The sequence below is a fragment of the Lithobates pipiens genome, unplaced genomic scaffold, assembly GCF_037356315.1.
Source record: "Lithobates pipiens isolate NorthernLeopardFrog02 unplaced genomic scaffold, aLitPip1_a1.2 Scaffold_30, whole genome shotgun sequence".
Lineage (NCBI taxonomy): Eukaryota > Metazoa > Chordata > Amphibia > Anura > Ranidae > Lithobates > Lithobates pipiens.
The window spans coordinates 71,031,812-71,046,749 of NW_027507791.1; the positions used below are offsets into that span (position 1 = coordinate 71,031,812).

Genomic DNA, 14,938 nt, shown 5'->3' on the forward strand with positions numbered 1-14,938 from the left:
CGATCGACCGCTCGGGCCTCGGCTGCTGCCGCCGCCATTCTGGGTGAGGGAATCAGGAAGTGAATCGGCTTCACTTCCCGGTTCCCTACTGCGCATGCGCGAGCCGCGCAATAGGAAATCTCCGCGCTGTCACTGGGACCCGTGTGTGTCCCAGCAGACAGCGCGGCAGGGCAGGAAATGGCGTAGACTCCCGTGGGAGTCTATGCCCGGAAGTGGGTGAAAATACCTGTCTTTGACAGGTATCTCCACCCCCCTGCCCCCTGAAAGGTGTCAATTGTGACACCGGAGGGGGGGGGGGGGGTTCCGATCAGCGGAGGTTCCACTTTAGGGTGGAATCCCGCTTTAACAGATTGGTCTCGGATCTTCTTAAACTCTCACAAGCACTGGTCTACTTTATTCTTTTGGGTGCCAAATCCCCAAATTGCCAAAGCATGGAAAAGGCCCTTTGTCTCCTTCCAGGGGTTTAAAAGAAAAGTCTCTTGGATCATGGCACACCAACAAATAGTGGCGAAACTTAAAGCGGACCTCCACCCTGAAGTGGAAGTTCCGCTCATCTGATCCCTCCCCCCCCCTTCGGTGCCACAATTGGCACCTTTCAGGGGGGAGGGGGTGGAGATACCTGGATAATCCAGGTATCTACACCCACTTCCGGGACAAGCTAGCCGCAGATTCCCTGCCCCCCCCCCCCCCATTGTGTTCTGGGAAACACAGTTCCCAGGACACAGCGGGGACCAGTGGAGAGGCGCAGTGCGACTCGCGCATGCGCAGTAGGGAACCGGGCAGTGGAGCCACAATGCTTCACTTCCCGATTCCTTGAGGATGACGATTGCTCGTCATCTGCCGCTGACATCGCTGGACCCTGGGACAGGTAAGTGTCAATTTATTAAAAGTCAGCAGCTGCAATATTTGTAGCTGCTGGCTTTTAATATTTTTTTTTTTTTTTTAAACGTGCAGCTCCTCTTTAATGACAAAATTGAAAAGTTTAACAACCTCTGGGAACCTTGGGCCGTGTACTGTAATATCCCTATTTCTCATGGAGTGCCACAGGGACTCAAGAGAGCACTTGCCTTTGACCCTATCCCTTTTCCCCTCTTTACCCCTTTCACACCTTTCTCCTCTCTCTCATTGGAGACACTCTGATCACACTCTCCTCTCCAGTTCAGCCAGTATTTTTTGATAAACCCTGGAGAGGAAGTAACAATAACCACAGGACAGGAGTTCAGGGACTGGTTTACCTGATCACATTACAAGAGTTATTCTCATTTGAACTTATTTTTGTTCAGGGTGGTGCAGGCTCGGCGGAGCTCTTTTGAGGGCTGGTAATGACACGCAGGTAGTTGAGGGCAGCGGCCACCCTTGGGGCACCACACGTCTCCACAGCAAGATCCCGAAGGGGTGGGGAGCATGTAGTCTCAGGGGATGGCCGGCGGCCTCTAGAAGGTTGATTTCCTTAGGCCTCTATCAGGCTCCATTGAACAGGGAAGATTATTTCAAACCAGCGCCTGTAGCTGAAGAAAACAAACCAAGCTCCAGAAGAGTATACAAAGATTGTTGCCTGGGTTTCCTGGTTTTCCGGTCTTATCCAATCACAGTTTATAATCAATTAGTAGTTGTAATGTCTTTGTGCATATATTTCTCTCATTCTGACTGTCTAGAGAAGTTACTCTGAAACCCTTCGATCTTGTTTGAAACATACACTGTTATGCATACTTCCTACTGTTTTGCTTGAAAAATCTTATCAATAAAAATGATTTTGAATTAACAAGTAAACCCTGCTGCTTGCCCACAAAAGGGCTAAATGTTAAAACATACTACAAGTCTCAGGTGTCGGCGACAGGAATTGTGCATCCCTGCACCTGGTGCCAACAGGGAATGGGCTGACAAAAGTCCAGGCGCCAGGATGCAATTTCTAGTAGCCATGGCAACCTGGCACCTGGGATTTTTCAAACCCTGCAATAAAGGCAAGACCATGGTTTGTGAGAGTAACTGAAAGAGTGTTGTATGTAACCTCTTGAAAACATTACAGCACTCTCATCAAAGGACTCTGCATTGATGGAAGCAGTGGGCCGACTCCCGGGGAAAGTTATGCAAAGGATAATGTCTTGATGAGCAGGTGTCAGTTTGGATTAATGGGTGTCTCTAGGCAGGTTCCAATTGTATGCATAGTGAAATCAGAGTAATTTTAGCGGAGGAAAGGAGTCTGTACAACTATGCAAGACAAAGGGAAAGCTGGAGTTGAGCTTTAATTCTTGTCTGTCTCAATCGATTCCCCCCCCCCCTCATTTCCTGTTCTTTGACACCCCTAATCGCAGATAGGAAAGAAGGGGACATCTCGAAGAGGAGGAAAAGACAGCAATAACCTGATAGTCTAAAGCCTTTTGCATAAGAACGGCTGAGTCTGTGCAATTCTAATTCCGGTCTATGTCCCCCACCCGGAAAGACCAGGTTCCATGTACAGCCTCCTATTGGCATGAATGGCTCCGAGTGGCTGTACTCATGTATGCATCAGTGTCATCAAAACACAAGTATAACATCCTGACCCCTGGTTTCTGTTCTCAATTATTACAGAAGGGGAATCCTTTCCCATAGGCACTTTGAGAGCTTATATGTCCCTTATTCCAAAGGAGGGGAAGGACCCAATTACGATGCGGGAATTATCGTCCAATGGCACACCTGAACACCGATTTGAAACTAATTGCAAACATTTTGGCTAATAGGTCGCCCCCATATATCCAGAGTTTCATCCACAGAGATCAGGCAGGCTTTGTGCCCCGCCGAGAGCCATGAGACAACAACCTTCGGGTGGTGAACCTGATCCATGCAGCCAGGTCGTAAAATCAGCCTCTTCTCTTGATGCCCACAGACGCAGAGAAAGCCTTAGATTAAGAAAACTGGACATTCATCTATCGTGGCCTGTAACACATTGGGCTCCGGTCCTCCATGCCAAGTTGGATACTATACCTCTATTCTCATCCCACAGCTGCGGTCAAGGTCAATGAGACGAGATCTAACTTTTTCAACAGTTAAAATGGCACGCGTCAGGGATGCCCCTTGTCCTCTTTGAAATTCACTCTCTAGAGCCCTTTTTGTGTGCAGTAAGGGCAGACAGACTCTGGCGTAGCTCGTTATCAAAAAACCTCAGGGACGCACAAGGTGGCCACATTTGCAAATGATTTTTTATTTTTTTTCTAACGGAACCACTTACCTCTCTCCTGAAATTATTCTAGTCTCTGCAGAATGGTGCTCTTTTTTCCAAATCAACCTATCCAAATAATCCAAAAGTGCTTAGCATTACGGTAGACAAGGACACGGTCAAATGCTTGCGTTTGGCGTTTCCCCTCCATTGGGTGATTGACTATTCATTATTTGGGAGTTGACATTACTTCTGACCCTTATAACCTGTATTTGTCTAAATTCACTCCATTACTTATCTGTCTTGAAGCGGATCTCCTCAATTGGCCCTCACTCACATTAACATGGTTTGGCAGCTGCAATGCCCTCAAGATGCCCATGTTGCCTAGGGTGTTATACTTGAAGGTACTTCCTATCCACCTTTCCCTACTGTTTTTCAAGCGAGTAGGCTCTATGTTTCGAGATTTTGGTTAGTCCCATCAAAGGCTCCGCATTAGACTTCAACTTCTCCATCTCATGAAGATCTGAGTCTACTACAGAGCGGCATATCTCACCAGGTTGGTGGAAGGGCACTGTCATGCGGAGGTGAAACACTGAGTGGCCATGGAAATATGAAGACTAATGACATGGCTAAGAGCGGGATTTGGATTACTGAATCTCTGCCAAAACCCCTCGTTCACCCAACCCTGGGCAGCACATTGGTGAGTAGAGATGCCTTTTCTACATTCCTCAGTGTCACCACTACCCTATTCTGCCAGTTCTGGGCAACCCAGAATTCGCACCTGCTCTTCAGAACCTTTATTTCAAGCGATTGGTTGTGAGCAGCCAGCTCTACCTCTGTGACTGACGGACCTGACAGCCAACTCTCCTCTGTCGGGGTGTCTGCTACAGACGCACCATTGGACTTCTGGAGTGGCCTTTAGCCACGCAATTTCTTTAGCAGGTGTTCGTGGATCCCGGGCATATCGTGTCAGTTCACAGAACTGGAACAAATTTGTCACCAGGTGGGAGTCAGCCCGCCACAGTCTTTCATAATCTGTGCTTCTTTGATTCAACCGGTGGAAGGGTTTGCTCCTCCATTCCTCTCTAAGTGGAAGTCTGACCTTGGCACCCAATTCACTGACTCATATAAGATCATTCATTTTGTCCAGAAGTACTCCATAGCTACCAGAGTTCAAGAGACTCGTTATAAGATTTGGACCCGATGGTACAAAATACCCACTACTCTGCACTGTTTCTGCCCCCAAGTTCTCAGTCTGTGTTGGCGATGTGGCAATGCAGAGGGAACGATGCTGCACATCTTCTGGGACTGTCCCAAACTCAGGCCTATTTGGAGTGACCTGCACATTAAACACCTCACAAATGTTAATCTAGAGGGGAACCCTGCAGCTTGCCTGCTCTTTCAGAGCGACTGAACAAAAAATACAAGGCCTCCCTCACAATCCAGTTATTGAATGTGGCCAAGGCGTGCAACCCCCTCTGTTGGAGATCGGAGAAACCAGTCAAAACCCCTGTGGTTTTCTAAAGTGAACGAACTGAGAAATATGGAGGATCTCACCGCTAACTTGCTGGGAGGTTCCATAGTCTGGCTGACCTCCTGGATTTAGTTTTACTCACTGAGCGGGAGGGTACTACCTGTCTACTCCCTTTCTCTCTGTTCTTGCTCCTCTCTCGCGCTACAGATACCTGATCCCCTAAGCCTCTTGCCCTCCGACTGCCCCTTCTCTGTATACCTGGCTCAGTTATGGGCTGTATTATTCAGATATTGTGAATATCCTTGTTTACATTATCCCTACCTCAGTGTCTCATCTCTGGGCTCAGCTGGTAAACAGGATGCCTTGCCTTCCAATATACTGTAAGAGTTTTATTTTGGTGCACAGTTTCACATTTATGAATCTATGTTTTGGGTCTCCCATGTAGTTGCTTGTATGCCTTCCAGGCTCCACGCAACAATTTTCAAAATTGCGCAATTGCTTTGTGACCTCCCATACTGTGTATTGCTGGGCCTGTTGATATGTAGATCTAATTGTGTGACCCTTTTTGCTTCTTGATTATATGTTTCTCACTTTGGGTGTAAAATGCAATTTATTTGGAAAACAAAAATAAGAATAAATTAAAAAAACCCACCACAAATATTACAAATAAAAATAAATAAAAGAGGGGGGGGGGGGGGGGGTTGTTTCGCAGAAGCCAAAGCCATATGCGTTTAGGTTAGCGTAGGCATACCCTCACACAACCATTCATGTCTATAGGAAGCTATAAACAGTACCTGGGCTTCTCACGCAAGATAGATGTCGGATGATTCCACTTTGGAATCATTACTGCCAGTAGCACAGGCCATTGGAAAACTTACTGAATAGTACAATTTGTATTTATGTCTAATAGCCAGTCTTAAATAAAGCCTAAGGAACAAGAGAGCTCAGAGATAATTCCTAATACGTATCAAGAAGCTCAGACAGAAACCATTACTCCGCCACATAAATAATTGCACATTATTCATAGGTGATATGCCCAATGACGTGATGACGTCTATGCATGTAGAAGTTGTTTTCCTAGTATCAATCATAATATAGCACCTGCTTATGTCAGCCAAATAAAATTCCATTATAGAGCTTGAACAAACTATAATCATTATATGAATTATAACAAGACTATTAGGAGGATGTTGAGATGTTATTTTCTGTGGCTTCCGATTACATCACATCACCAGGAATGATCACTTGTACAGTGAGGAATTGTTCGAATGCCACTTCACAAGAAAATGCATTACGCTGAGCCACCAACAGGAAGAAATTATACTAAAGACAGACGCACAATATCTAGGAATTAGTAGCAAGAATAGGGCAAAGTTACATGGGGCAATTACAAAGCAGGGTTCAACAAATCCAAGGTGCCAGGTTGCCACAGTGACCAGAAATCATGTCACTACAACTGGGCTGCTGCCAGCCCACCCAATGAACTTCCCCAATCACTGCACTCAGGGCTGGGACAAGGGGTGGGGGACAGGATAAGTGCCAGCCTCAGAGAGGAATGAGCCGGGAGGAGGTGCGGGCTCTCTGTGCTCTCCCCCATCCTGTTGTAACAGTGCTCCAGATCAGCGTTTCTCAACTCCAGTCCTCAAGGCACCTCAACAGGTCATGTTTTCAGGCTCTCCATTATTTTGCACAGGCGATTTGATCAGTTTCACTGCCTTAGTAATTACAACAGCCGCTTCATCTGAGGAAAATCCTGAAAACATGACATGTTGGGGCACCTTGAGGACTGGAGTTAAGAAACACTTCTCCAGATTCACCCAGATGCGCCAAAGATACTGGAACTTTGATCCATATGCTATGGAGGTGCCCTCAGCTATTTTGATATTGGACATATTTTTCAAACTCTTCAGAATTTATGCTCCATTCAACTGCCATTTGACCACAAAAAAAAATCACCCCTCAGAGCATACTTGCTGAGGACGCAACACCTTCGCCACCCAAATTGATACGCTTATTTTATCTTGCTCATAAGTTCACTGCACAATGCTGGCCATCTCCTGGTTCTCCTAATTTTTCCCCATGGTATAATTCTGTTAATGACATTATAGATGGGGAAAAAACTCATCAGGATAGGCGTTGCTTAAGGAAGAAAAAAATAAATAAAAATCCGGTTGCCCTGGGTATCTTCCCCCTCCTTGTCCTCACCAACTACTAGATACCCACCTTACACAATAGAAAACAAACCTTTAAACTGAGAAAATTTGCCATTTACAAAAAAAAAATAAAAAGTAAAAAATAAAGGGGACAGAGCCACTTAACACGATATAACATCCCCTCTTCTTTTAACAACACTCTGTAAACATCTGGGAACTGAGGAGTCCAATTGCTGAAGTTTTGGGAGAGGTAGGTTTTCCCATTCTGCGCAACAGTTCTGGGTCGTCTGTCGTATTTTTCGTTCCACCTTTTAAGCACTTAGACTCTTCTACAATGAAGCCATGCTGTTGTCAAAGATGCATTATGTGGTTTAGCATTAGCCTGCTGAAATGTGCAAGGCCTTCCCTAAAAAGAGACATTGTCTGGGCGGGAGTATATTCTGCTCTGAAACCCAGATATATCTTTCAGCATTGATGGTGCCTTTCCAGATTTGAAAGCGATCCATTCCATATACATCCACACTATCAGAGATGAAGGCTTTTGAACTGAGTGCTGATAACAAGCCAGAAGGTCCCTCAGAGGATGCAGCGTCCATGGTGGCCAAAAAGATTGTGAAATTTTGGATTTGTCTGACCACAGAACAGTTCTCCACTTTGTAACAGACCATTTTAATTGAGCTTTGGCTCAGAGAAGATGGTAGAGTTTCAGGTTTATGTTCAGATAGGACTTTTTCTTTGCATGATAGACCTTTAACTTGCATTTTTGGATGGCACATTAACTGTGTTTACAGACAGTGATTTTTGGAAGTATACCTGAGCTCATGCAGTGATGTCCAGAATCATGCCTGTTTTTAATGCAGTGCTGTCTAAGGGCCCAAATATCAGTGGCATCCAATATTTTGTTTGTCCCTTGCGCAAAGGAATTTCTTCAGATTCTCTGAATCTTTTGATATTCTGTATTGTAGATGATGATATATTTAAAGTCTTTGCAATTTTCCGTTGAGGGACATTATTTTGAAATTGTTCAACAACATTTTAGATGCAGCTTTTCACAGAATGGCGAACCTCTCACTCTCTAAGATGCTCTTTTTATATCCAATCATGTTACTGGCCAGTTGCCAATTAACCTAATTAATTGCAAATGTTCTTCCAGCTCTACCACTTATTTTGCCAGCTTTTTGTTGGTCAGTCCCAACTTTGAGACGTGTTGCTGCCATAAATTTCAAAATTACCCTATTTTTTATTAAAACAATTTTCTCAGTTTAAACATTTGATATGCTATGTGGAAAAATAGTGGATTTATGAGATTTTGCAAATCTTTGTATCCTGTGTTTATGTAGATTTTACACAGCATCCCAACTTTTTTGGCACTGGGGTCATATGTAAAGTGTTCTGAAAATTGTCAGTGTTATACAAGTACTTATAATAAATAAAACATTTTGGGAGCTGTGATATCACACATAAGCTCCCATGTTCCAGCTGTTGTTGCCACTCCCTCCTCTCCCCTGCAGTTGCTTACTGACACAGGAGAGCCTGAGCTTCAGGATCACATGAGCAGAACACATAAAAAAAAGGCAAGTATATAAAATAAATGTAATAAATATTCATTCAAAAATTATTTACAGCATTTCACTTTTTCCACATTGTGATTTTACAGCCTTATTCCAAAATGAATTAAATTCATTATTTTCCTCAAAATTCTACGAGCAATACCCCATGACAACGTAAAAGAAGTTTGTTGAAAAACGTTGCAAATTTATTTACAAAAAAAAAATAAAATCACATGTACATAAAGTATTCACAGGCTTTGCTCAATAATTTGTTGAAGCACCTTTGGCACCATTTACAGTCTCAAGTCTTTTTGAGTATGATGCTACAAGCTTGGCATTTTCTCTCATTCTTCTTAGTCTCACAGTTTCTGCAGCTGAAAAACAATTCTCACAGCATGATGCTGCCACCACCATGCTTCATTGTAGGGATGGTATCAGCCAGGAGATGAGCTGTGCCTGGTTTCCTCCTGAATGGCAAGCGTCATAAGAATTCTTTGTTTCATTAGACCAGAGAAGTTTGTTTCTCATGGTCTGAGTCCTTCAGGTGCCTTCTGGCAAATGCCAGGCGGGCTGTCATGTGCCCTTTACTGAGGAGTGGCTTCTGTCTGGCCATTCTACCACAGAGGCCTGATTGGTGGAGTGCTGCAGAAATGGTTGTTCCTCTGGAAGGTTCTACTCTCCCCACAGAGAAGCACTGGAGCTGTGTCCGTGACCATCAGGTTCTTGGTCACCTCCCTGACTAAGGCCCTTCTCCCCCGATTGATCAGTTTGGCTGGGCGGCCCACTCTAGGAAGAGTTCTGGTGTCTCCAAACTTCTTCCATTAATGGATGATGGAGGCCATGGTGCTCATTGGGACCTTCAATACTGCAGAAATATTTCTGTATCCCTCGCCAGATCTGTGCCTCCATACAATGCTGTCTCAGAGGTCTACAGACAATTCCTTGGACTTTATGGCTTGGTTTGTGCTTTGACATGCACAGTTAACTGTGGGACCTTCTATAGACAGGTGTGTGCCTTTCCAAATCATGTTCTATCAACTAAATTTACCACAGGTGGACTCCAATCAAGTTGTAGAAACCTCTCAAAAGGTGATCAGTGGAAACAGGATGCACCTGAGCTCAATTTTGCCATGGTAAAGACAGAGTACTTATGTACATGTGATATTTTTCCTTTAATTTTTAAGCAATTTGCAAAGATTTCAAATATACTTCTTTCTCATTGTCATTATGGGGTATTGTTTGTAGAATTTGGAGAAAAATAATGAATTTAATCCATTTTGGAATAAGGCTGTAACATAACAAAATGTGGAAAAAATGAAGCGCTGTGAATAGGAATGGGGTCGGGCGTGTTTGGTATCCTAGTACCAACCCACCTGCCCAATCCTATCAGGAAGCAGACACTACACACTGCTAATCACATGTAGTGAGACATTTCCCTGTCCACAGCTACACCGATCTGGAAATTTCTCACTGCTTGTGATTAGCGGTGTACAGTTGGCCTCCTGGTGGGATCTGGAAGTTGGGTTGGGATTAGGATCCCAAAAAACCCCTGAACCCATCTCTAACTGTGAATACTTCCTGGATGCACTGTAATACTACCCAGAATCACCTGAAAAGATTATTCTGTGTAGCATACACTTAGTGATCATATTGATTCATCTTCTTTACTACAGGCAAATTTTCTGTCCAGACCAATTAAGAGAAAATTTCAAGGAAATCAATTTTTGCTCAAAATCGATGACAAAGTATGTCTTTGCTACCCAGCTGCAGTATATAGAAATGGACCGAGAAACAGGGAAATCAGCATAGTTCCAGTCCACTGTGGGAAAAATGCATAACGCCACTGCATTACTCTGAATGTGTTCTAAGAGCAGGACACATAGAAAACTAGTGCAGCTTTAAAGGGGCTGTAAAGGTTCAGGGTTTAAATTTTTTTTTAAAAATATGTCATAATCATCTCCTCTGTGCAGTTGGTTTTGAACAGAGTTGCCCTGATCCTCTTCTGGGGTCCCTCAGTGGCGCTCCTGGCTCCTCCCCTTCAAGTGCCCCAGAGAAGCGCTCTCCTTTGAAGACAAACCTGCGGGCGTGCGCTCCCATGTCCTGCATTTATTCACACAGAAAGCAGGACTTAGCCCCGCCCCCCGGGTCATTGGATTTGATTGACAGCAGCGGGAACCAATGGCTGCACTGCCATCAATCCGTACAGGAAAGTAAAAACAGGGGTTTGTGGGGCTGAAGCATTACAGGAGGTTTTTCACATCAATGAAAAACCTTGAGGGTTTACAACCTGTTTAACCACTTGGCGCCCAAGCTATGTCATATGACGTCGTGGGCTTTGTGGTGTTATATCTGAATGATGCCTGAGGCTATACACATCATTCAGATATCTGCATTTTCAGCCGGCGATTCCCTGCACCATAAGAACGATCATAGCGGCTGTTCCACCGCTTGATCGTTCTTACGGGCGGCGGGAGGTTACGTCCCCCCTCCTAGCCTAGAGGTGAGATGTGGGGTCTTATTGACCCCATATCTCACTGTAAATAGGTCCGATCATGCCATATTCCTATTACAAGGGATGTTTACATTCCTTGTAATAGGAATAAAAGTAATATTTTTTTTTTTTTTTAAAGTATCAAACTAAAAAAATAAAAGTAAAATTAACAAAAAAAAATAAAAAATTTAAAGCGCCCCTGTCCCCGTGAGCTCATACGCAGAAGCGAACGCATACGTAAGTCCCACGCACATATGAAAACTGTGTTCAAACCACACATGTGAGGTATCGCCGCAAACATTAGATCGAGAGCAATAATTCTAGCCCTAGACTTCCTCTAACTCAAAACATGTAACCAGTAAAAAATTTTAAAGCGTAGCCTATGGGGATTTTTAAATACCAAAGTTTAGCGCCATTCCACGAGCGTGTGCAATTTTCAAGCGTGACATGTTGGGTATCTATTTACTCGGCGTATCTTCATCTTTCACATTATGCAAAAAAAATGAGCTAACTTTACTCTTTTTTTAAAGCAGGAAACTGTTTTTCTGAAAAAAACGTGTTAGAAAAATTGCTGCGCAAATACCGTGCGAGATAAAAAGTTTCAACGACTGCCATTGTATTCTCTAGGGTCTTTGCTAAAAAAAAAAAAAAACATATATAATGTGTGGGGGTTCTATGTAATTTTCTAGCAAAAAAAAATTATGAATTTTACATGTAGTAGAGAAATGTCAGAATTGGCCTGGATGCGAAGTGGTTAAAAGGACTGCCTCCTGTAGTGATGTATGGACTGGTGGATGGAACCAGAGAACACACAGAAGGATCTGGAGATTAATTCTGAAAGTGTCAAATAATAAAGAAACTTCAACCATCTTCAGCAAAGATTCTTAGTGCAGCAGGAAGACCGGTAGACCTTCAGCTGAAAGTTTTTTTGCACACGTTTAAAAGTCATTTTAGGCTTAAAGATAACTTAAAGCTCCCAAAACATAAGCGACAGCAGAAGCCTGAAGTGATGTAATATACACTGCTACTAGGTAGGGAAGATCAGCGAACCGATGTTCACATGTTGTCCTCCTCTCTAAACTGCAGCACCTGCAATGCTGGCCCTAGGTCTGCAGATAGGATCTTCTACCCCAGAGAAAATGATGAGGCTATGAGGGAAGGGGGGAGAATGTCTAGTTGTACAGTGCCTTGAAAAAGTATTCATACCCCTTGAGATTTTCCACATTTATCATCTTACAATCAAAAACCTAAATGTATTTTATAGGGATTTTATGCAATATACCAACACAAAGTGGCACATAAATACATTATACAAAAAATTGGCCAAAATCCAGCCATTAAACCGTTTGTTCTTTCGACCAGTCAATGGCCACAAAATCACATTTTTGAGCCGAAAAACCGAAGGACAAGTTTGGAAATTTCCTGCTGAATGATAAATTGAAAGGTTAATGTGTTTTCCATCCGACCTGTCTGCACTAGGTATATATTTAAAATAAAAAAACTAACATAAAATTAATTTATGTCCACTGAACGATTTATCGGTCATTACATGATGGCAGCATTGTTAGCATTCATGGCCGAACATTCATTTTTTGAAATTGGGTTCGCTCGATTTTTCATACGGTGTATGGTCAGCATAACGCTAGAGGAGCTGCAGAAATTCACAGCTCAGGTGTGAGAATCTGTCCACTGGAATACTATAAGTTGTACACTTTGGCCTTTATGGAAGGATGGCAAAAAGAAAGCCATTTTTGAAAGAAAGTCATAAGAAGTCCCATTTGCAGTTTGCGAGAAGCCATGTGGGGGACGCAGGAATTATGTGGAAAAAGGTGTTCTGATCAGATGAGACCAAAATGTAAAGTTTTTGGCCTAAAAGCAAAAAGCTATGTGTGGCGGAAATCTAACACTGCACATCACCCCCACCGTGAAACATGGTGGTGGCAGCATCATGTAGTGGGGATGCTTTTCTTCAGCGGGGACAGGGAAGCTGGCCAGAGTTGATGGGGAGATGGATGGAGACAAATCCTAGATCTTAGAAGAAAACCTGGTCGAGTCTGCAAAAGACTTGAGACTGGGGCGGAGGTTCACCTTCAAGCAAGACAACGGCCTTTAACATACAGCCAGAGCCACAATAGAATGGTTTAGATCAAAGATTATTCATTTGTTAGAAAGGCCCAAAGACCTAAATCCAATTGCAAATTTGTGGCAAGACTTGAAAATTGCCGTTCACAGACGCTCTCCATCCAATCTGACAGAGCGCAAGACCTTTTTTTTTTTCTAAAATAAGGGGGGGGGGGCGGGGGGGCAGAAGGATGGGCAAAAATTTCACTCTATAAAATGTGCAAAGCTGGTGGAAACATACCCAAAAGGACTTGCAGCTGCAATTGCAGCAAACGGTTCTAAAACGTTCTGACTCAGGGGGGTTAAATACAAATGCACACCACACTTTTCAGATATTTCTAAACAATTTTGAAAACCATTAATAAATTTCCTTCCACTTCTCAATTATGTGCCACTTTGTGTTAGTCTATCACATAAAATACATTTGCGTTTTTGGCTGTAACATGACAAAATGTGGAACATTTTAAAAGGGGTATGAATACTTTTTCAAGGCACTGTAGCTGCATGTATGGAAGAGCTGGGCTTTAAAGAAAAATAAATAAAATGATCAGATCACTTTAACCACTTCACTACCAGTTTTGCACACGTAAAAAAAAAATAAAAAAAAAATAGCACCATTACCATGCGGTCTGGTAGCCACAAACGCGCTGCACTTGTGAAATGCTGTTAGGATTAACATTTATGGCACCGGCACAAGTCCCACAAAGACATCACGCCCACATGAAACGCGCCTTCCTGCCACCCTTCGTGACCATTCACACAAGAACGTGGTGCAGTAAACGTGGGTTACCTGCACTGCATATGATTGTGCTGTCTTTGCTGGATGACTTTGTTGCAGCCACCACATTGCTTGTACTGTGCAGTTTGAAGCGGAATGATTTGCTAAAGTAGTGCGCTATGTTTTGGGCGTTCCTTTACGTTGGGGCTTTGACGGCTTATTCATTTGAATAGGCTGCTAAAAGCACAGAACGGTGAAAAAGATAGTACAAGCACTTCTTTTGCAAATGGTGCCACACCAAACACCCCTCTCCACCATCTGGTCACATCGCTCCCGGGTGGCGCAATCGGATGGCGCGAGAAAAAGCGGGCGAGCGCGAGAAAGCGCGACAGAGCGCGCAAGAGCAAAAGAGCGCCCAGTAAATCCGCCTATTAGACAAATGCATGTGATCGGCTGCACTGGAGGCCATCGGAGAGATTTGGGGTCTAATAGACCAATGACCTGTTATGGGGGGCGATTTCTCAGACTCAAACGGAACGACCTCGCGGTGACCCCTCACCTCCGGGGTACACGATGAGGACCCTCAGACACCCCCAGGCTGCCTCTACATGATCTAATCCTCACATACACCGCCACTGCCTAGAGCAGCGCTATTCCCCGGTGTGTATCTGTCCAAGCTCTCCCCGCTCACCTCTCGGTGTCCCTGCCGTCGAAGAAAACGAAGTCTCCGCTCTGAACACACTTGGCGCAGGTAAGTCTTCGGCGGGTGGTATTACACAGCGGGCAGCGCTCCACCGCCACATACAGCCCCTCCGCGTCCTCCACCGAGTTCACCAGCTCGGCGTCTCTCCGGGGGGTCCCTCCGCCCGCCACCTCCTGCCAGCTCCGGGCTCCCTTCCCACCGGGGGACGCCATGACAGCGCCGTCTCTCGAGCTGTCACGTGGGACTTTGTTTTCAACCGAGAGCATGCTGGGAGAAGGGGCGTGGAGATCTCCGCTGACAAGGGGTTAGGACTAGGACCAGTCACGTGACTGTGGGTCCTTTCACTGAAGTCTATAAAACCAAAACAAGAGATGTGATTGGAGAAGGAATGAATGACATGTGAATTGCATATAGTAGTAAACACTCAGTGACCAAAAAAAAAAAAAAGTATATATATATATATATATATATATATATATATTTTTTTTGTTATTTATATTTTTTTGCATTGTTTAAAAATAAACATGCTGTAAAAGGGACAGAGACCCTGCTAACCACTGAAAGTCAGAATTTGTCTGCTGTATACCAGCTAAAA

The 14,938-nt window shown here is 44.0% G+C and overlaps 1 protein-coding gene across 1 annotated transcript in view; it reads right to left on the reverse strand.

The window, feature by feature from the left end:
• The window catches only part of ATG14 (autophagy related 14), a 58,310-nt gene extending 43,705 nt beyond the window's left edge, over positions 1-14,605 (reverse strand). Inside the window, exon 1 of the mRNA XM_077464416.1 lies at positions 14,332-14,605. Coding sequence (XP_077320542.1) covers positions 14,332-14,555 — 224 coding nt within the window. The 5' untranslated portion in view covers positions 14,556-14,605. The remainder of the gene's footprint in view (positions 1-14,331) is intronic.
• Positions 14,606-14,938: the final 333 nt, after the last annotated feature.